The sequence below is a fragment of the Cebus imitator genome, unplaced genomic scaffold (genome assembly GCF_001604975.1).
Source record: "Cebus imitator isolate Cc_AM_T3 unplaced genomic scaffold, Cebus_imitator-1.0 Scaffold939, whole genome shotgun sequence".
NCBI lineage: Eukaryota > Metazoa > Chordata > Mammalia > Primates > Cebidae > Cebus > Cebus imitator.
Genome location: NW_016108254.1, coordinates 68,183 through 90,610, shown reverse-complemented (window position 1 = coordinate 90,610; position 22,428 = coordinate 68,183). Strand labels below are relative to the sequence as shown.

The 22,428-nt window shown below is 49.9% G+C and overlaps 1 protein-coding gene, 1 non-coding gene and 1 pseudogene across 6 annotated transcripts in view; 2 read left to right on the top strand and 1 right to left on the bottom strand.

Annotated features, from left to right (window-relative positions):
* Window positions 1-13,657, bottom strand: part of LOC108298338 — a 41,946-nt pseudogene extending 28,289 nt beyond the window's left edge. Inside the window, exons 1-2 of the transcript XR_005198732.1 lie at window positions 13,454-13,657; window positions 10,856-11,054 (exon numbers count right to left, since the gene is read on the bottom strand). The product of XR_005198732.1 is annotated as a serine/threonine-protein kinase PAK 2-like (transcript). The remainder of the gene's footprint in view (window positions 1-10,855; window positions 11,055-13,453) is intronic.
* On the top strand, window positions 13,533-21,125 carry LOC108298337 (melanoma-associated antigen D4). 4 transcript variants are annotated; one of them, XM_017521022.2, is made up of 13 exons: window positions 13,533-13,673; window positions 14,641-14,881; window positions 15,148-16,008; window positions 16,419-16,622; window positions 16,726-16,789; window positions 16,986-17,065; window positions 17,459-17,550; window positions 18,209-18,288; window positions 18,374-18,416; window positions 18,843-18,905; window positions 19,855-19,969; window positions 20,289-20,719; window positions 20,915-21,125. In XM_017521022.2, the coding sequence occupies exons 2-13, from the start codon at window positions 14,672-14,674 to the stop codon at window positions 20,922-20,924; spliced, it is 2,253 nt and encodes a 750-aa protein (XP_017376511.1). In that variant the 5' UTR covers window positions 13,533-13,673; window positions 14,641-14,671; the 3' UTR covers window positions 20,925-21,125. The 4 variants fall into 4 exon arrangements, with proteins under 4 accessions (XP_017376511.1, XP_017376512.1, XP_037591655.1 ...); XM_017521023.2 differs by having other exon boundaries at window positions 20,289-20,731; XM_037735727.1 differs by having other exon boundaries at window positions 13,583-13,673; window positions 14,620-14,881.
* Window positions 19,483-19,609, top strand: LOC119469880. The gene has a single exon (XR_005198733.1). It is a non-coding gene; the product is annotated as a small nucleolar RNA SNORA11 (small nucleolar RNA).
* Window positions 21,126-22,428: the final 1,303 nt, after the last annotated feature.

The window sequence follows — 22,428 nt, the reverse complement described above, 5'->3', positions numbered from 1 at the left end:
CCAAAGGGTTATAAATCGTTCTACTATAAGGACACATGCACACGAATGTTCATTGCAGCACTGTTTACAATAGCAAAGACCTGGAACCAACCCAAATGCCCATCGACGATAGACTGGACGGGGAAAATGTGGCACATACACCATGGAATATTATGTAGCCATCAAAAACAATGAGTTCGTGTCCTTTGTAGGGACATGGATGAACCTGGAAACCATCATTCTCAGCAAACTGACAGAAGAGCAGAATATCAAACACCGCATGTTCTCACTCATAGGTGGGTGTTGAATAATGAAAACACATGGACACAGGGAGGGGAGGGTCACACACTGGGTTCTGTAGGGGGGAAATAGGAGAGGGACAGTGAGGGGTGGGGAATTGAGGAGAGATAGCAATGGGGAGAAATGCCGGATATAGATGAAGGGGAGGAAGGCAGCAAATGACACTGCCATATGTGTACCTATGCAACAATCTTGCATGTTCTTCACATGTACCCCAAAACCTAAAATGCAATAAATAAAATCACCTTAAAAAAAAAAGAAATGAATAACGCCTTCAACAGTATCAACAGCACACTTCAAAGAGCTATGAAAGAACCAGTGAGCTTCAAAATAGGTCAGTAAAATTATCTATTTTCAAATACCAAATAAAAAATAGTGAAAAAAACCGAATAGAGCATCCAAGAGCTATAGGATAATATCAAACAATTTATTATATGTGCAATTCCATAAATAGAAGAAATAGAGAGTGGATTAGAATATATTTGAAGAAATAATGGCCGAGAGTTATCTAAAATCAGTGGCAGACACCAAGCCACAAATCCAAGAAGTCAGAGAGCATCGAGCAGGATAAATGCCAACACAGGCACACACACACACACACACACACACACACACACACACGCACACACACACATACACACACACACACACCCCTAGGCATATACTATTCAAAATTCTGAAAACCAAAGGAAAAGAGAAAATCTTGAAGATAGCCATAGGAAAAAAACAGACACATTACCCACAAAAGAGAAATGATAACATTTACAGCAGAATTATTATTGGGAAAATGCAAACAAAAAGACAATTCAGTGACATCTTTTATGAGCTGGAAAAATAATTGCTAATCAAGTATTCTATATCCAGCACAACTATGTTTCAGAAATGAAGGCTGGGTAGTAGAGCTAAGATGGTTGACTAGACACAGCCAGGAAGAGCTTCCCCCACTGAGAGATCAGACCAGCAAGAAGACCAGCACATTCCAAGCAGATCTTCTGAAGGAAGGCATTGAGTGTGGATGGAGGGAGGATGCAGACTGTGGGGTAAAGGGAGAGGAAACTGGGAACTCTGCATGAGTTTGCCAAACACCAGGACACATTCATGGCCTCAGGTAGCTCCTGGGAAGTGATAAGCAGGCATGGCATGGTCTACTTTCACCATAAACCTTCTGAAGCCTAGCTGCAGGAGATCCCATGACCTCCACAGACATTTGAGATGTCAGGGAGAGCTGCTTGGAGAGCTAGCCAGAATGGTACTGTATCCTGCATGGAGCCCAGAGTGTTTGACATAGGAATGGCTGCAGTGGAGCACAACCAGTGATGCCCATCTTCCAAGGTTTACCATGCTTCTCTGGGTGACTTTGGCCTTTGTTGACTGTCAAGTATGAACAGAGCAGGGCTATCTTGTTTATGAAATAGGTCGAGTCAGATCTGAGCAGGCCCCTGTCTGCTGGCCTCTCTCAGAGTACATTCCTGGCCATGCCCAGTTGAAGCACAGCCTCAGATGTTCAACTGGAGAGCTTCCCAGTGTCCAATATCGTAACTCCTTCACTGGCAGACCCCACCTAACCATTAGAGAGCTTCTGCAGTTGGACCCCTACCAGCATACACCCACCCACAGCCTCCCCCCAGGGCTTGGCCAGCATGTACTTGGCCACAACCTCCCCCATCACTTTGCTGGCGTGTGTAAGCTTGTGAACTTTGCTGCCTAGCCACTGCCAGCACAAGCGCATATACATGGTTCAAAGATTAAGAGAACATCAGATGAGAAAGAGCCAACATAAGAATCTGGCAACTCAAAAAACCAAACTGTCTTCTTACCTCCAAATGACCATACTAGCTCCTGAGCCACAGTTCTTATCCAGGCTGAAATAGCAGAAATGAAAGGCATAGAATTCAGAATCTGATGGCAATGGAGATCATCAACATTCAAAAGAAAATTGAAACCCAATCCAAGGAATCTAAGGAATCCAATAAAATGATACAAGAACTGAAAGATGAAGGAGCCATTTGAAGGAAGAACCAAACTTATCTGATAGAGATGAAACGTTCACTACAAGAATTTTGTAATACAATCAGAAGTATTAACAGCAAAATAGACCAAACTGAAGAAAGAATCTCAGAGCATGAAGACCAGTTCTTCAAATCAACTTAGACAAAAAAGCAAAAAGAATTTAAAAGAATGAGCTAAACCTCTGACAAATATGAGATTATGTAAAGAGACCAAACCTATGACTTATTGGTGTCCCTGAAAAAAAAGGGAGAGAGAACAAGCAGCTTAGAAAACATATCTGAGGATGTTTTCTATGTTTATCCGTGAAAATTTCCTCAATCTCATTAGAGAGGTCAACATTCAAATTTAGAGAAACCCTGGAAGATACTATACAAGGTGACCATCCCCAAGACGCATAATCATCAGATTCTCCAAGATGACCATGAAAGAAAAAATCTTAAAGGCAGCTAGAAAGAAGGGGCAGGTCATCTACAAAGGGAACCCTGTCAGACTAACAGCAGACCTTTCAGTAGAAACTCTACAAGCCAGGAGAGCTTGGGGGCCTATATTCAGAATTTTTAAAGAAAAGTAGTTCTAATCAAGAATTTCATATCCAGCCAAACTAAGCTTCATAAGTGAAGGAGAAATAAAATCCTTTTCAGACAAGCAAATGCAAAGGGAATTCATTACCACCAGACCTGCCTCACAAGAGGTCCTTTAAGGGAGTGCTAAATATGGAAACAAAAGACTGTTACCAGCCAACACATAAACATATAAACATGTTTAAGTACATAAACCATGACATTAAAAAAATGACACAATCAAGTTGTAAATCAAAAATAAAATTTGAAGCCCCTCCTCCACCTCCCTAACCTGCAACCATCTGAATGGACTCCCTTCTTAGCCAGGGCACTCTAAAATTTAATCTGAAAGACTGGTTCAGGTCATGACAGAAAGAGAGCATTGGACATGCCTCATTATACCCCTCCAGCATTAACATCAACACAAACCTTAAGTCTGATAAGAAACATTTGCAATCTATTTTCTCTGAAGCCTGCTACCTGAAGACTTCATCTGAATGATAAAACTTTGGTCTCAACAACACCTTATCTTAACCCAGATAGTCCTTTCTACTGATAATAACTCTTTCAGCCAATTGCCAATCAGAATATGTTTAAATCTACCTCTGACCTGGAATACTGCCCCCTCCCGCTCCCACCTCTGCTTTGAGTTGTCTCACCCTTCTTGATTGAACCAATGTAAATCTTAGATATATAAATTGATGTATTATGTCCCCCTAAAGTGTATACAAGCAAGCTGTGCCCCAATCACCTTGGGCACATGTCATCAGGACCTCCTGAGGCTGTGTCATGATTGCATCCTTAACCTTGGCAAAATAAACTTTCTATACTGACTGAAACCTCTCTCAGATACTTTAGGTTCACAAAATCTACAGAACATCCAGCTAACAACACAATTAACAGGATAAAATCAGCACAGGTCAATATTAACCTTGAATGTAAATGGGTTAAACATCACTTAAAAGGCACAGAGTAGCAAATTGGATAAAGATGCCAGACCAAACTGTATGGTATCTTCAAGAGACCCATTTCACATGCAGTGACACCCATAGGCTCAAAGTAAAGGGATAGAGAAGGATCTATTAAGAAAATGGAAAAGAAGGGGTGATGGATGCAGCAAACCACCATGGCACAAGTATACCTATATAACAAACCTGCACATTCTGCACATGTACCCCAGAACTTAAAGTATAATAATAACAATAAAGAAAATGGAAAATAAAAATAGCAGAGGTTTCCTTTCTTATTTCAGAGAAAACAGACTTTAAGCCAACAATAATTAAAGAAAAAAGGACATGACATAATGGTAAATGGTTTCATTCAACAAGGGGATTTAATTAAGTATCCTAAATATATATATACCCAACACTGGAGCACTCAGATTCATAAAACAAGTTATTAAAGAGTTATGAAGACACTGGAATAACCACACAATAATATAATAGTGGGAGACCTCAACACCCCACTGACATCATTATACAGATCATCAAGGCAGAAAACTAACAAAGATATTTGGGACCTAAATTCAACACTTGATCAAATGGACCTAATATACATCTACAGACTCCATCTAATAGCAACAGAATATACATTCTTCTTATCTGAACATGCCAACATGCCACATACTCTAAAATTGACCACATGCTTGGCCATAAAGCAATTCTCAAAAAATTCAAAAAAACTGAAATTATTGCAACCACATGCTCACACCACAGCACAATACAAATAGAAATCAATACTAAGAAAATCTCTCAAAACCATGTAATAACGTGGAAATTAAACAATTTGCTCCCAAATGACTTTTGACAAACAAGGGCAGAAATCAAGAAATTCTTTGAAATCAATGAAAACAAAGCTACAACATACCAGAAATTCTGGAACACAGCTAAAGCAATGTTAAGGGGGATCTTTTTAGTGCTAAACCTCCATATCTATAAGTTGGAAAGATCTCAAATTAACAATCTCATATCAAAATCTGCTCTAAAATGACTTTTGATAAACAAGGCTAGAAGTCAAGACATTCTTTCAAATGAATGAAAACAAAGCTACAACACACCAGAAACTCTGGAACACAGCTAAAGCAGGGTTAAGAGGGAACTTTTTAGTGCTAAATGCCCACATCAATAAGTTGGAAAGATCTCAAATTAACAATCTTATATCACACCTAGAGGAACTAGAAAAACAAGAGCAAGCCAACACCAAAGCTAGCAGAAAATAAGAAATAACCAAAATCTGATCTTAACTGAATAAAATGGGGACAGGAAAAAAAACATAAAAGATCAACAAAAGCAAAAGTTTGTTCTTTGAAAAAAATAAGATTGATGGATCACTAGCTAGACTAATAAAGAAAAAAGGAGAGAAGATCCAAATAAACATACTCAGAAATGACTCAGTGGACATTACCACCAACCCCACCAAATACAAAAGCCCTCAGAGATTATTATGAATACTTCTATGCACACAAACTAGAAAAGTGACAAGAAACAAATGAATTCCAAGAAATATACAATGTTTCAAGGTTGAATGAGAAAGAAACTGAAACCCTGAAAAGGCCAATAATCAGTTCTGAAATTTAGTAAGTAATAAAAAGCCTACTAACAAGAAAAAGCCTTGGACCAGATGGATTCACAGCTGAGTTCTATCAGTCTTATGAAGAGGAGATAGTACCAATCTTTCTGAAACTACTCCAAAAAATCGAGTAGGAGGGACTCCTCCATAACTCATTCTATGAGCTCAGCATTATTCTGATACCAAAATCTGGCAAAGACACAACAACAAAAAACTTTAGGCCAATATATCTTACGAACAAAGATGCAAAATAAAATCAGTCCCTAAGAGTAATAAGCGTGGCTTCAACAGGGGCCTAAGACAAGATCAGAATAGTTCAAGCAAGGAGGTGGGGGATACGCCAGGGTCAGAGGGTTGAGAAAATCGTTTTCAGCATATATCACTGTTATTGCCATTCTCTTAGGCAAGGTCCCTCTCTTGTTGCCACTCATTTATTTGATCCTTTTTGTTTGCATTCTCTACTCCCACTCTGCCCTGCTCATCTAAATGTACCATTCTAGTATGTTTATTATTTCTCATTTTTCTTATGTGATGAAAAATGTGTACTGTGTGACATGTGTTCTTGCTTTACATAAAACTATTTTTAGATATGTCATTATATATGTCATGTAATGTGATACATAGATAGCTATGGATACCGCATACTGTGTCTATATATATATATTTTTTTTTTTTGAGACAGGGTATCGCTCTGTCACCCAACCTGCAGTGCATTGACATTGTCTTAGCTCACTGCAGCCTGGAACTCCTGGGCTGAAGTGATAACCCTGCCTCAGTCTCCCAAATAGCTCGCATTACAGGCACATGCCCCCCACACCTGGCTAAGTTGTAGTAACTGGATCACGCTATGTTGGTGAGGTTCCTGGCCTCATGTGATCTTCCTGCTTTGGCCGCAAGGTACTGGGGAAGTACAGGCGTGATCCACCACTCCCAGCTTGTTCACAGCCTTATTAATTATAATTGACAAATGTTAAACTGAATATATTTAACATACATGATCTAACAAGTTTTGGTATCATACCTGTGAGGCAATCATCATAGTCAAGATAATTGACTATGTATCCCCGGGCTCCTTTGAAATTCCAGAACTTTAATAAAGGTAATCTCACTCTCTGTACCCTTTTTTTTTGTTGTTGTTGGTTTGGCTTCTTTCAGACAGCATAATTTCAGATGCATTTATGTTGTCATAAGCATCAACAATTCATTTCTTTTTAATGTGCTGTAGTATTCCATTGTGTGGACATACCACAATTTCATAATTCATCTGCCTGTTGATGGACACTTGGATTGTCTTCAGGCTTTTGGCTATTACAAATAAACTTGCTAGGAATATTCACAAACAGGTAATCCTATGAAAATATATTTTCTTTTCTCCTGTGTATGTCTGGGAGTGGAATGGCTGGTGTATGGGAGGTGTATATTTAACTGGGTAAGAGACTACCAAACCCTGTTCGGAAATGTTTTCATCGTTCAGAAGCTCTACATCATTGCTAGCACTGGGTATAATTGTTATTTTAATTTCAGTCATGCACGTGTATCTACAACAGTATTTAAATTTTGTTTTAGTTTGCGTTTCCAGAATGATAGATGATGGTATCTGTTTGTGTGGTGGTTATTAGCCAACTGTAGATCTTCTTTGGTGAGGAAGTCTGTTGTTGCCTTCTGTCCATTTGTGGGGTTGAGTATTTGCCTTCTTATAATTGAGTTGTAAGACTTCTTTATTGTCTACAAGTGTCCTGTGTTGCATATATATGATTTCTAAATATTTTGTCGCAGACTGTGAATTTCTCTTTCAATTTCAAAAGAATGCTTTTAAAGACCAAAAAAATGTAATTTTGGTGAAATCAGATTTATTAACTTTTTTTTCCTTTTCAGTTTGTGGTTTGGGTGTTTCATTTCAAAAATCTTTGCCAAAGCCAAGAAGATTAAGAAAGTTGTGATTTCCCTAAAAAGGGCATTGCATAAGGATAAAGGGTTCAATTCAACAAGAAGACTTAGCTATCCTAAATATACAGGCACCCAACAATAGAAGCACTGGTGCCCAACAACGGGAGCACTCAGATTCATAAAACAAATTCTTAGAGACCTACAGAGGGACTTAGATAACCACGCAATAATAGTGGGAGACTTCAACACCCCTCTGACAGTATTAGATCATTGGGCAGAAAACTATCAAAGTGATCCCGGACCTGAACTCAATACTTGACCAAACTGACCGAACATACTATTCTACAGAACTCTACACCCCAAAACAACAGCATCTACATTCTTCTTGCCTGCACATGAAACATACTGTAAAACTGACCAACACAATTAATTGGCCGTAAATCAATTTTCAGCAAAATTTCAAAACCTGAAAAATTACCAACCACCCTCGCAGACCACAATACAATAAAAACAGAAATTAATACTAAGAAATCATTGAAAACCAAATAATAACAAGAAAATTAAATCACCCGCTCCTGAATGACTTTTGGGTAAACAATGAAATTAAGGAAGAAATCAAGAAAGTTTTTGAAATTAACGAAAACAAAGCCACCACATACTGGAGTCTCTGGGAGACAGCAAACACTATGTTAAGAGAAAAGATTTTACTACAAAATGCCCACGTCAAAAAGTTAGAAAGATCTCAAATTAACAATCTAACATCATACTAGAGGAACTAGAAAAAGCAAAAACAAGCCAACCCCAAAGCTAGCAGAAAACAAGAAATAACCAAAATCAGAACTTGACTGAATGAAATTAGGATGCAAAAAGTCATAGAAAAGATCAGTGAAACCAGGTGTTGTTATTTGAAAGAAAAAATGAGACTGATAGACCTCTAGCTAGACTAATAAAGAAACAAAGAGAGACGATCCAAATAAACACACTCAGAAATGACACAGTGGACACCGCCACCAACCCCAGAGAAACACCGAAAAACCCCAGAGACTACTGTAAACAACTCTGTAGACACAAACTAGAAAACCTGCAAGAAATCAATAAATTCCTGGATACATACATGCTCCCAAGGCTGAGCCAGGAAGAAACTGGTTCCCTGAACACACCAATAATGAGCTCTGAAATTGAATCAGGAAAAAAAAAAAAAAAGAAAGAAAGAAAACCAGGACCTAAGGAATTCACAGCTGAATTCTACCAGATGTACAAAGAAGAGCTGGTGCCATTCCTACCGAAACTATTCCCAAAAATTGAGGAGAAGGGAGTTCTCCCCAGCTCATTCTATGAGGCCAGTATCATCTTGATACCAAATCCTGGCAGAGACACAACGACAACAACAAAAAATTAAAAACTTCAGGCCAATATCCTTGATGAACGTCGATGGAAAAATCCCCAACAAAATACTGGCAAACCAAACCTAGCCGCACATGAAAAAGCTAATCCACCACGATCAAGTAGGCTCCATCCCCAGATGCAAGTTTTGTTCAACATGTGTAAATCAATAAATGTGATTCATCATATAAACAGATCTAAAACCAAAAAACACATGACTATCTCAATAGATGCAGAAAAGGCTTTTTATAAAAGTCAACGTCTCTTCATGTTAAAAACCCCCAATAAACTAGGTATTGAAGGAACATACCTTAAAATAATAAAAATCCATCTGTGACAAACCCACGGGCAGCAGCATACTGAATGGGCAAAAACTGGAAGCATTCCCCTTGTAAACTGGCACAAGACAAGGTTGCCCTCTCTCACCACTCCTACTCCACGTAGTACTGGAAGTTCTGGTCAGGGCGACCGGGCAGGAGAAATAAATGAAGTGCATCCAAATAGGAAGGGGGGAAGCCAAACTACCTCTGTTTGCAGGCGACATGATTCTATATCTAGAGAACCCCATAGTCTCGGCCCAGCTGATAAACAACTTGATAAACTCCTTCAGCTGATAAACAACTTGGGTGAAGTCGTAGGATACAAAGTCAATGTACAAAAATCACTAGCATCCCTAGAAACCACCAACAACCACACTGAGATCAACATCACAAAGGCAATCCCATTCCCAATTGCCACACACAAAAATAAATTACCTAGGCATACAGCTAGCCAGGGAGGTGAAAGATCTCTACAATGAGAATTACAAAACACTGCTTAAAGAAATCAGGACAGACACAAACATATGGAAAAACATCCCATGCTCATGGACAGGAAGAATCAATAGCATTAAAATGGCTGTACAGCCCACGGCAATTTATAGACTCAATACTATTCCCATCAAACCACCGAGAACATTCTTCACAGAACTAGAAACAAATATTGAAAAATGTGTATGGAACGCGAAAAGGAGCCTGGATAGCCAAGGGAATCCTAAGCAAAAGGAGCTACACTACAAGGCTACAGTGACTAAAACAGCATGGTACTGGTACTGGTACAAAACCAGGCGCATAGACCAACAGCACAGTAAACGGACAACCTGCAGAGTGGGAGAAAGACTTGGCAAACTATTCATCTGACAGAGGTCTAATACCCAGCCTCTGTAAAAAGCCTAAACAAATTTACAGGAGAAAAACAAACAATGCCATTAAAAAGGGGGCAAATGACATGAACAGAGACTTCTCGAAAGAAGACATACATGTAGCCAAGAAGTATATGAAAAAAAGGGCAGTATCACTGATCATTAGAGAAATGCAAATCAAAACCACAATGAGATACCATCTGACAACAGTCAGAGTGGCTATTATCAAAAACTCAAAAAATAATAACAATAACAGATGCTGTTGAGGTTACTGAAAAAAGGAAACCCTTATACACTGTTGGTGGGAGTGTAAATTAGTTCAGCCATTGTGGAAAGCAGTATGGCAATTCCTCAAAGAGCTAAAAGCAGAACTACCATTTGACCCAGCAATCCCATTACTGGGCATATAGCCAGAAGAATATAAAGCATTCTACCATAAAGACACATGCACCTGACTATTCACAGTAGCACTGTTCACAAAAGCAAAAACATGGAATCCACCTAAATGCCTATCAATGACAGACTGGATAAGGCAAGTGTGGCACATATACACCGTGGAATATTATGCAGCCATGAAAAAGAACAAGGCTATGTCTTTTGTGGGAACGTGCATGGAGCTAGAGGCTACCAGCTCAGCAAACTGACGCAGGAAAAGAAAAGCAAATCCCACACGTTCTCACTCATAATTGGGAGCTAAATGGTAAGAATTGTGAACACAAAGAGGGAAACAACAGGCCCTGGGTTGTACTTAAGTGGGGGGGGGGGGTGTGGTGGGACGAGGGAGAGGAGCAGAAAAGAGATAACTATTGGGTACTGAGCTCAATACCTGGGTGATGTAATAATATGTGCAACAAACCCCGGTGACACGCGTTTAGTTATGTAACAAACCCTAATGTGTACTCCCAAACATAAAATAAAAAGTTTTAAAAAATGTTACAGTGCAAGTCTCTTGATGATAAATTCTTTCGACTTCTGTATGTCTAAACACCTACTACAGCTAGTGCTCGACTTACGACCACGATTGGGACCGGCAGACCGGTCGTAACACGATTTGGTCGTAAGTTGAGTAGGCTACATGTACAGTTGAAATGGTGCACGCGGAGATGGTAGTGCTGCCAGAAGCTGGTCCGCACTGTCGTACGCCCAGCTGGGCAACGTTTGCGCTGCCAGACGCGGAGCAGTCGTGGCTAGCGATTGTGGTCATAATAATCACTTAGGAGAAAGGATAAATCTCTGGGAGAGCAGATGGGTCAAATGTCATGGATGCGCACGACGCCTTCTCTGTGCGTAGCACCTTGGGTATACCTTAGATGATGCGTGGCAACGCGGATGCATCGTGAAAGCACAGGGCTCAGTGAAAAGAAAATTAAGAAATCTGCTGGATACTTGTATTTCCAGCCATGACGGATTAACGAGAACCAGATTTCCCATCTCATCTAAATGTGTATAGACCAACAGATTATAAGGCTTAACATCAGTGATCCCTGAGAGAAAGGGAACCTGACCACAGTGACCCCTGAGAGAAAGGGAACCTGACCACAGTGATCCCTGGGAGAAAGGGAACCTGACCAGGTGAGCCCTCTGGTCGCCCAATCCCACCAACTTCCTGTCCGGATAGAGTTTGCAGGCTGCAGCACAGGGGAGCTGAACACAGCAGAGCCGGGTGGACAGTCTGAGTGAAGGAGACAGAGTTGAGAGCTCGAGAGGTCCATCCCACCAGAATTTGCACGGAGAGGCAGCTCTGGAGACCCTTCAGAGGTTGCCCGTCTGGATGCAGTGTATGAGAAAGGGGGAGCGGCGATCGATGACTCCCAGTTTCTGGAGTGAGTGGTTGTGTGGATAATGGTGCCATTTACTGAGATTGGGAAGATGGGTGGGGCGGGGGGAACCGGAACGATGGGGCTGAGTGTGTGGGAGGCGTGAGTATACCAAGTGACCAGTTTGGGACAGGCTAACCATGAAGAGCCCTTGAGACATCCAAGTGGACATGCCGCGTAAGTGGGTGAATGTATGAACTCGGACCTCAAAAGTGAAGTTCAGACTGGGGCTGTAGATTTTTGGAGTGACTAGCACGTAACACTTTCTGAAGGCTTTCGTCTGCAGGGTGCGTTCCTCTCCCACAGAGGACATGTTACAGGGGAAGGGGTAAAGAGACACAGGCCGCTGACAGGAGAGACTGATATACAACAGCTGGAGGAAGCCACAGAGCCGGGCAGAATGGATACCGGTCAGCGGAGAGTACGAGCTGCCTGCCGTCCTAGCAGTAGCTTCCATTTGCACACAGGGGTCCCGGTGAGGCAGATGTAAAAACAAGTATAAAACTCTACTACGAATTTTACCAACAATCCAGGTTCGACTGGAGATGAGACCACAGCATTTTCTGCCTCAAAAGACATCCAACTGGAGATGGCACTTAGGCGGGCGAAAGTGCTATGCACTTGGACCTCAAAAGTGAAGTCTGAGCTGGGCTCGTCGATTGCGGATTCATTAGCTCAGGCACACAGGTGCCTGATTGTCCTAGCGGACACCAGGGGAGTCTCAGCGGCAGCGTGATTGATTGTGTCACTGAGATGGAAGAGGCCTGGCAATCTGAGCAGAGAGTGGACCAGGCGGAGCGATTCTCATACCTAGATGGAACCACATAGAGCCACAGAGGCCGGGTGGGCGGCCTCTGCCTGCCTGTGTCCTGAAGGCAGAGCATGAGCTTAGGCCTCCTACAGCACAGACCTTGCTTCTTTGGGACAGACGTTGGGGTGGGGAAGGTCTGTCACTCGCACGGAGGAGGCAGTGCCTCAGTCCCCAGGCCAGCAGGAGCAGGAGGTGGGCTTTGGAGTCTGGAAGACTCAGGCCCAAATTCTGCATTTTCTGTTTCCTGGCTCTGTGGTCTAGTTCCTGCAATGTGTCTGTGCCTCGGCTTCCTGATCTGTCAAGTGGGGATGCCGACATCCACCTCCCAGGGCTGCTCGTGAGAGGAAGACAAGCCCCAGCACAGATCCCTCTGTGACATACAAGCTGCATAAAGGGTAGCTGAGGAAGCAGATATTCCCAGTGCGTCTGCGGCCAGAGTTGGCTAGTGGGGAAGCACACAAAGGGAAGTGCCATCCTCTGGCCGAGTCCACTTCGTCGCCCCGCAGGTTGAGGATTGCCACTTGTTGCAGTTAGAGACCCAGCTCATTAATTGTGAGACCTCGCTAATTGTGACCTAAGGGGCCGTGCGGAGGAGATGGGGCATAGTGGATCCCAGACCAGGCTGGAGGAGTTCGGGTGAAAGGGCAGGGCAGGACGGAGAAGCCTTGTGCAAAAGTGGGGGGACTGAGAAGAGATGATTGGGTGGGTCGAGCTGCACTGCAGGGTATGAGTGTGCGCGCCCGCGGTAGGAGGAGGAGGAGGAGGAGGAGGAGGAGGAGGAGGATTGTGCCGCTGCACTGTAGCCTGTGGGATGCAGCCAGATTTTGTCCAGGAGGAGGAAGGGGGAAGAAGGAAGAGGAGGAGAAGGAGGAAGGAGGAGGAGGAGGAGGAGGAGGGATGAAGTGGATCTGGCGGGAAGAGCCCCCCCACTACGACTTCGACCCCGCCGCCCACCCACCCGCGGAACCGCATGCGCACTGGGGACCTGGAGGAAAGGGCTTTTGTTGGGAAAGCGGGCGGGCTGGAGGGGTCCGCGCATGCGCAGGCTACCCAGCCGCGGGGGGTGCACGGAGAAAAGGGGCGGGGTGGTCCGGGCTGCTGTGCTGGCAGCAGTAGGCGAGGGCGCGGCTGCGGGGTTCCTGGTGCTGAGGACCGACGCCATTGGAGCCCCGGGGAAGGTAAGGATCCAGCCCCAGGCAGGACCGGGAGAGGGCGAGTGGAGCCCGGCACGCTGCGCCCTCCCTCCGCCTCCGGATCTGAACAAAGCCCAAGCACTCAGAACCGGAACCCCATTAGAGCCAAGGTCTAGACAGGAGCCCCCATCACCTCCAGACCCAGGCGCCCCGATCTGAGCCCTACTGAAACCAGAGCCCAGGATCCTCACCCCCTTAGCAGACCCGTGTGCTCCGAGCTGAGCTCCCTTGGACCGGAGGCCCCACCCCCACCCCAACCACTCCTGGATTACTCGAACCGAGCTGACCGCTTGCCCCCTTCCTGGAGTGCCAGTCCTCCCGTTTGAGATCTCCAGCGCTCCGACTGGAGTCTCACCTAGGTCCGAGGCCCCACTCCTCCATCCGCCTCTAGTGCTCGAGCCTGAGCCCCACCTAGGCCCCCTGCCCGGACCTAGCCAAAAGGTCCCTGGGATTCTGTTTCGCAGAGCTTGCCGCTTGCCGCTGTCCCCGGCAATGCCTGAGCGCTCCCATCTGCTCCCCCTTCATCCCGGTCCCCTTCTCTGGCCCTTCCATCCAAACCCTTTGTTTCTCTCTCCCCCAGTGCATCCCCTTTGGGACTCTTGGGACCCCAGCCCTCCAGAACACCCCCCATTCAAATCTAGCCACTGGGATGGGGAGCCTGCGCATCCTAAACTCCGCTTTCGGTGCGGCGTCGCCCGCGACCTCCTCTGTCCCTTTCCTTGGGCTCTGTCCCTGACCAAGTCTACCCCATCAGAAAGCCAAATCCTCTTCCCTCTTCTCCCCCGATACCCCCCCCCCCCCCCCCCCCTCGCCCCCCCCCCCCCCCCCCACGCCTTTTACTGCCTAATATTGCCTAGTAACCTGATGATTGTCGCCCCTCACCTCCCGGGAGATGCCGCCTCCCATTGGATCCCGCCCCCTCCCCCTGCAGCTGCTTCACCCTCCCTCTCAGGCAGAGCTCTCTTCTCCCTGGGACCCGAAGCATGGCTGAGGGAAGCTTCGGCGTGCAATCGGAAAACTACAGTGTTGAGGACATGGACGAGGGTAGCGACGAAGTCGGGGAGGAAGAGATGGTTGAAGGCAACGACTATGAAGAATTCGGTGCCTTTGGCGGCTATGGCACCCTCACCAGCTTTGACATCCACATCCTCAGAGCCTTCGGAAGCTTGGGTCCAGGCCTTCGCATCTTGTCGGTGAGACTCCTTCCAGGCCACCTGCTCGCCTGGGCCTTTCCACTGTGAATGGAGGAGGGAGTAGGGGGGCAGCAAGGAGGGTTGTGTGCGAAAGGGCTGCCCAGCTTCCCCAAGGCTTCCCTCCCCTGCTGGGAAGAAGAGGATTTGGGAAGGCCTTGGGGTGTCCGGGGCTGGCTGCTGGGAAGAGGCTGGCCAGCACAGCGAAGCTAACACAAGTGTGCCGTCGAGTGGCCTGCCTTCCCCCACCCCTCTCTCTGGCCCTGCAGAATGAGCCCTGGGAATTGGAAAACCCTGTGCTGGCCCAGACCCTGGTGGAGGCATTGCAACTGGATCCGGAAACACTTGCCAATGAGACGGCCGCCCGTGCTGCCAACGTTGCCCGTGCCGCCGCCTCCAACCGTGCGGCTCGGGCCGCTGCCGCCGCTGCCCGTAGCGCCTTCAATCAGGTGATGGCTAGCCACCGGGTGGCCACGCCGCAGGTCTCAGGAGAGGATACCCAGCCCTCGACCTATTCCGCCGCCGCCGCCGCCGCCCCCGCCGCCGCCGAGTCTCAGGGGCCCACCCCGGAGCCCCCCCTTGCTTCTCCGCAGACCTCCCAGATGTTAGTCACCAGTGAGATGGCTGCCCCCGGGGCCCCGGCAACCTCTGCACAGTCCCAGACAGGCTCCCCGGCCCAGGAGGCTGCTACCGAGGGCCCTAGTAGCGCCTGTGCTTTCTCTCGGGCTCCGAGTGCCAGTGAGGTGGATGCCACCCGGCCCAGCACAGCCTTCCTGGGTCCGAACGATGTCTTTGATTTCACCCAGCCAGCAGGTGTCAGTGGCATGGCCTTCCCACGCCCCAAGAGACCTGCCCCAGCCCAAGAGGCTGCCACAGAGGGCCCCAGGGCTGCCTCTGGGGTGTCCCAGATGGGACCTGGCAGGGAGGTGGCAGCCACCCGGCCCAAGACCACCAAGTCTGGGAAGGCCCTGGCCAAGACTCGGTGGGTGGAGCCTCAGAACGTTGTGGCAGCAGCTGCTGCCAAGGCCAAGATGGCCACAAGCATCCCTGAGCCGGAGGGTGCAGCTGCTGCCACTGCTCAGCACAGTGCTGAGCCCTGGGCCAGGATGGGAGGCAAGAGGACCAAGAAGGTGAGATTCCCCCCCGCCCCACCTCCACACCCCCGGCTCCTGTCCTTTCCGTCTCCTCCCTCTCCCTCTTCTTCCTCTCCTGTCCTCTTTTCCCTCTCTCTCCCCTCCCCTGCCCTCTCCCTCCCCTCCCCTCCCCTCCCCTCTCCTCCCCTCCCCTCTCCTCTCAGCTAGTCCCTGTTTCTCCAACACAAGTTTGCTGAGCATGTTTTCACTCCACGTAGTCCCTACCCTCAGGACTGGTGGGAGAAGAGGCTGGCTGAGTGCCTGGCACTTAGTAAGCACGCAGCACATGCCAGCCGCTGCTGGTACTGCTCTCGTTTCCAAGAGCCTGCTACGGGAGAGGTGCGTGCCGGGCGCTTTGGCACGGGGAGCCTGGTAGCCCTGGGTCTCTCCTCTCTCGAATGATACAGTCCAAGCACCTGGATGATGAGTATGAGAGCAGCGAGGAGGAGAGAGAGCCTCCTGCGGTCCCGCCCACCTGGAGAGCATCACCGCCCTCATTGACCGTGCGGGCTCAGTTGGCCCCTCGGCCCCCGGTGGCCCCGAGGTCCCAGATACCCTCAAGGCACGTACTGTGCCTGCCCCCCCGCAACGTGACCCTTCTGCAAGAGAGGGTAAGAAGCCCACCCTCCCCCATCTCCCTCCTCTCCTCCCTTGCGGGCCGATTCTCTGCCGTCACCCAGGCCTTGACCTCCCCGAGTGTTCCTCCTTCTCCAGGCAAATAAGTTGGTGAAATACCTGATGATTAAGGACTACAAGAAGATCCCCATCAAGCGCTCAGGTAGGCAGCCTGTGCCCCCTTCGCCATCCCCTAGTCTGTGGGCACCCCTTTGCTGGCGGGCTGCGGCGGGTCCCTCTGTCGCCACAGGACAACCGGGTCCTGGCCGTGCCACCCTCTGCAGGGCTGACCAGGGGGCTACAGCTCTGTGATCCCTGCTCAGCCCAGGTGCTTTCTCCAACTCTTCCCCTTCCCGCAGACATGCTGAAGGATGTCATCAGAGAGTATGACGAACATTTCCCTGAGATCATCGAACGAGCAACGTACACCCTGGAAAAGGTGGGTGCAGGATGGGAGCAGCTCTGTGGAGGAAGAGTGGGCGTGGGGTGGCGTGACCCTGCAGACCCTCAAGGCCCAGTCTCTGGAACCGACCCTGACCTCCCCTACTCTGAGCTTCCACGGCACTGGCAGTTTGACCCGTGCCTCCTGCCCTTGGCTTCTCTGTCCCACGCTCTCTGAGTGTCTCACCCGTCATGCGACATGGGTCTCATCGCCTCTGCCAGTGTCAGCTCCCACAGGGAGGGTCCTCCGAGTGCTGTCTTCTTCCGCCCTCGCTCACGACTTTGGATTGCCTGCTGAGGAGCACTTCCACCCGGGAATCGACTCCCTGCCGGCAGGCAGGATGCACCACATGGAGTCTGGATCTCACACTCTACTTTCTCTCCCATGTAGAAGTTTGGGATCCACCTGAAGGAGATCGACAAGGAAGAACACCTGTATATTCTTGTCTGCACACGGGACTCCTCAGCTCGCCTCCTTGGAAAGTAAGAAAGGGAAAGCGGGTGGTAGCCTTCCTCGGTGGTGCCCCTCCCCTGCCCGAACCTCCCCCCACCCAACCGCCCCCCAGCGAAGCAGGAAGACAGAGCTTGAGTCCTTGAGTGCAGCACATAGCTCCCTCCCACACACAGCGAGGGCTGCCTGGTGACTGCTGGGTGAAAGGAAAGGTAGCCTGGGGTGAGGCCTTGCTGCCTCACATCTCCCCAAGCCGCTGTCTGTTGGGCGTTGCCCCCAAAGCTTCCGAGGAAAGTGGCTCGCCTCTTCCTCCTGCCTGTCTGGCCTGGGCCCCGCAGAGCTGGCCTAGGGGAGAGCTTCCTCCTCAGTGTAGGTCCTGATGCGGAAGGGGCAGGAAAGGTCTGGAGACATCTCTGGACACACGTTGACCATTTGCAGAGCTTCGGCTCCCTGCCTCGCCCTGTCCCCTGCAGGACCCTGTCAGAGAAGTGTTAGTACCCGCGTTTTATGGAGGAGGCGATTAAGTCTCGGGCAGAGGTACGAATGGTTTGCCAGCAGCTGGTGAACCCTGCCTGTCCTGGGAAGAGTTCCCCTCCAGCCGGGAAACCTGAGAGGGCCTAGCTGGGAGAGCCTGGCACGGTCTCTCAGGCAAATAGCTGCTAAACAGGATTTCTCTTTCCTCACCTTTAGAACCAAGGACACTCCCAGGCTGAGTCTCCTCTTGGTGATTCTGGGCGTCATCTTCATGAATGGCAACCGTGCCAGTGAGGGTGAGTGGCTGGACCTGCAGCTGGGGGGCCACCCACAGTCTCATCTTTTGGGTGCCAAACTCTCGAACCTCCTCTCCCCTCGCAGCTGTCCTCTGGGAGGCACTACGCAAGATGGGACTGCGCCCTGGGTATGATTGGCCTCCCCAGCTCCTCCCCTGGGTGCTGTCCTCTGGCCAAAGAGGTCCCGGGATTGCAATAGGCTGTCGGTGTGGCCCAGGGGAGTGGGGTGCCCTGGGCTCGGTAGAGAGCAAAGGGTCTCACCGGGCGGGGCGGATGGGAAGCGGTACCGGACGCTGCTCAGCCTCCTCCCTGCTCTGTGGCCCCAGATGACATCTAAGAGAGACAGTCAGAGTCAGGGGCTCCATCGTGTCCCTACCTGCGGCACACATCCCTGACAAACCGTCCTTTGGCCTCTGCTGCGTTCCCAGGACTCCACGGCGATGCCCCGTGGGCTGGGAAGCTCCTAGTCATGCTAGCGAGGGCCCCTGCCGGCGTGCGGGGTGGGGCGGGCACTGCTACCGTCTCTGCTCACGGATTCCTTTCCTTGCCCTCAGGGTGAGGCACCCATTCCTTGGCGATCTGAGGAAGCTCATCACAGATGACTTTGTGAAGCAGAAGTAAGTATCGCCTGAGCTAACTGCATCTCTCACTCGGGCATCCTTTTGTTCTGGCCTGGCTGAGAAAGCCATCGTTTCCTATCTCAAATCTTCATCTGGAGGGATGATGGGTGCCTCTGGCCTGGGAGTGAGTGACGGGAGGGCTATGTGAGCGTGTGGGGAGCCGAAGGCCAGGGCGGTGTTGGGAAGAGGGAGCGCACGTCACGGGAGGACACGGTGTGAGGTACGATAACGGCCACCATCTCCTTGAGCACCTGCCCTGTAGACTGACGCAGCGGTTCCCCCCGGTTTACACCTAAGGAACCCGGGGCTCACGAAGGGGTCGCCTCTGAGCGTGGCTCACAGCTGGTCAAGGCCTCAGCCCAGAATCTCCTGATTTTCAGGCCAGGGCCCACCCTATCCCCGTCCCTGGAGGACTTGCCAACGCACAGGCACACATGCACACCCACAAAGGGTCAGGAATTCAGGAGGATGTCTGGGCCACGCTTCTCCTGGCTGGCTCTTTCTCCCGTTCTGGTCGTTTCCTCTGGTGGGCCTCTCCAGGGATCCGCCAGGGTATGGCCAAGACCCACGAGGCGGGGTGTGCACAGAGCAGGGGGCCTGAAGAATGGCTCCTCTGATTACACACACCCAACAGAAATCAGGGCTCGTAGTGATGAGGGGCATAAAATTGTGGCCTCGCTACAGATAAAGGCCCTACATGTGTCCCCCCTGCACCTCCACGTGGCCTCTGGGGAGGACCAATGGCAAAAGGTTTTGAAGGCCTCACTGTTGCAGGAAGAAGTCCTGCGAGTGGGTTTGCGGATTAGAGAAGGACTGGAGGGGCGGGGCAGTCCTCTTCCAGGAGCAGAGCTGTGGCTTCAGGTTGAGGAGGGGCCCCCTGGGACCCATCCATTCAGCGCCAGGTCTGCTTGGCTGGAAGCCAAGTTTCCTTCCCTCTCACGCCAAGGTACCTGGAATACAAGAAGATCCCCAACAGCAACCCGCCTGAGTATGAATTCCTGTGGGGCCTGCGCGCCCGCCATGAGACCAGCAAGATGAGGGTCCTGAGATTCATCGCCCAGGTAAGGGAGGGCCTCTGTCCGGTGCCCGGCACTGGGGGTGGTGTTCCCCACATCTTGCTGGTTTCTGGGTTGAGGCCTCCTTCCCGTTATCCTGTATTCCACTGAGGGTCCCGACACTCACAGAGGACCTGAGCACCCTACACAAGGTCACACATGGGGCAGAATCCCAGGTCTGGCACAGGATAGTAGGGGCCCCCGATCCCTGTGGTCTTGGTTTTTGCTGGCATTAGGCAAAGCACAAGGAGGGGGTGAGGTGGGCCGAGGGCTCTCAGCCCGTGTGAGGTAGCTCCGTGTCTACACTTGCCCTTTTCCTCCTCAGAATCAGAACCGAGACCCCCGGGAGTGGAAGGCTCGTTTCTTGGAGGCTGTGGATGATGCTTTCAAGAAGATGGATGTGGATATGGCCGAGGAACATGCCAGGGCCCAGATGAGGGCCCAGATGAATATCGGGGATGAGGCTCTGATTGGACGGTGGAGCTGGGATGACATACAGGTCGAGCTCCTGACCTGGGACGAGGACGGAGATTTTGGCGACGCCTGGGCCAGGATCCCCTTTGCTTTCTGGGCCAGATACCATCAGTACATTCTGAACAGCAACCGTGCCAACAGGAGGGCCACGTGGAGAGCTGGTGTCAGCAGTGGCACCAACGGAGGGGCCAGCACCAGCGTCCTAGATGGCCCTAGCACCAGCTCCACCATCCGCACCAGAAATGCCGCCAGAGCTGGCGCCAGCTTTTTCTCCTGGATCCAGTAAGAGTTTCAGTAGAGAAACGGGACTCTGCAGGAGGGCCGCGGAGGGGGGTGAGATGTCAGAGGGAGGGCCGGGGTGGGGGGTGGGGTCAACGGCGACAGCGTGGACCGACACTTATTTTGTCACGTACACCCCTCCCCGGTTCGCGAGTGTGTCCGTGGATGTTGTCACTTTGGTTTCTTGTGCTTTTATAGGCACCGCTGACGAACTGCAGCAATCTTACTGGCCAGGCCAGAGCGCCTCCTCTCAGATTCCCTCTGGACACAGCACGCTAGGCAGCTGCTTCCTGTCCATCGGAAGTGGCGTGCAAGATGCAGCTCTCCTGCTTTTCCTGCTTTCGTTGTGTGCTTTTCCTTGTGCTTTCATGTTTTGGGTATCAGTGTTACATTAAAGTTGCAAAATTAATTTGGACGTCTCTTCCTTTACCCGCCCCCCATTACTATACCTGGCCGTGCTTGGGCTCGTAGCAAGGCCACTTCCTCGGGCTCTCTGTGGTAGGTGGGCCCGACCTCTGCCAAAAAGGCCAACAGGGACAGGTGGGATGCTGGGAGGCGCGGGGCTTGGTTGCACCTGAGTGCGCGACCAGGAGTTTGCAGAGGCCCCAGCGCTCGTGGCTATGTTATTTTTCTACAAGCCTTGACCGGCAGCCCCAGGGGCAGGGCAAAAGGGAGGCCAGAGCAGGGGTGGAGTGGAAGACGACAGCTTGGTGCGGGTGCCACTGCCCCTCCTGCCGGGGACAGGGTCCAAGGCTCTCGCCAGGACCCACCTCCCACACCCCCTCCTCGGAGACGATGTTCCGGAACCCTGGGCTCATCACCCACACAGTGCAGGACCCCATCCTCGGTACAGAGCCTGAAGGACAATGAGGTGGGCCTCGCAGTGATGTTGGCAGCCCTCCAGTGGGTAGGAGGAGGGGCCGTGATTGCCGAGGGAGCAGGATGTCATGAAAACAACCCACGGCGCAGGCGGGCACAGTCCGTCACCTGTGACGGAAGGCGGCCTGTTTGGGGCTTCGCAGCCCTTCTCCCCCAGAAGCAGGGCTCTCCCGGTGAGGACGACACCAGGCCTACCTAGGTCCTGGAGTGTTCAAGGGTTGGGTGATGTCTGCGAGGCTCTGAGGTAGGGCTGCACACGCTTCAGGTGCCAGACGGTAAGGGCAGGCAGTTTGGCCTCCTGGGAAGGGCTCAGTGGCAGGCAGGGACAGTGTCCAGGGCTTTCTGGAGTTCCCTGGTATTGTCCAGGGTTTGGGAGGACAGAGCCCTGGATGAGGAAGGAGGACACAGTAGTGGAAGGCTCCCTGCCTCCCCCTAGCCCCACCCCGGCCTCTGTTTCACCCGGAGGGGCTCCCATCTCCGCCAGATCCAGATCCTGACCCAGACCAGCTGCCTCATTTGGGAGGCCAGGTGGAAAATGAAAACATGGGTCTCCTTGTCAAAAACTATGAAGGATTTCAAAACAGCAACAGCAGAGCATGGGGCCACATGGGGAGCCCCCGTGAGCATCACACTGCATAGGTTGCACCCCCCGGAAGCTGTCCTTCAGACAGGATTGGCTGGGTCTCCATGTTGGCTGCGCTGTGATTTCTGCTTCTCTGGTGCTTGAGTCCATGCTTGGTCACACTGACATTCTGGAACTCTGACAAAAATCCAGTCCCAAAGTTTTCCAGGCGCGCGCACACACACACACACACACACACACACACACACAC

Bases quoted from the DNA above. Each gene is read 5' to 3' on its own strand.
- LOC108298337 (XM_017521022.2), top strand. From the start codon at position 14,672: ATGGCTGAGGGAAGCTTCGGCGTGCAATCGGAAAACTACAGTGTTGAG. The intron at 17,066-17,458 runs GTGGGTGCAGGA...TCTCCCATGTAG, and splicing joins CAACGTACACCCTGGAAAAG to AAGTTTGGGATCCACCTGAA. The intron at 18,417-18,842 runs GTATGATTGGCC...CCTTGCCCTCAG, and splicing joins AAGATGGGACTGCGCCCTGG to GGTGAGGCACCCATTCCTTG.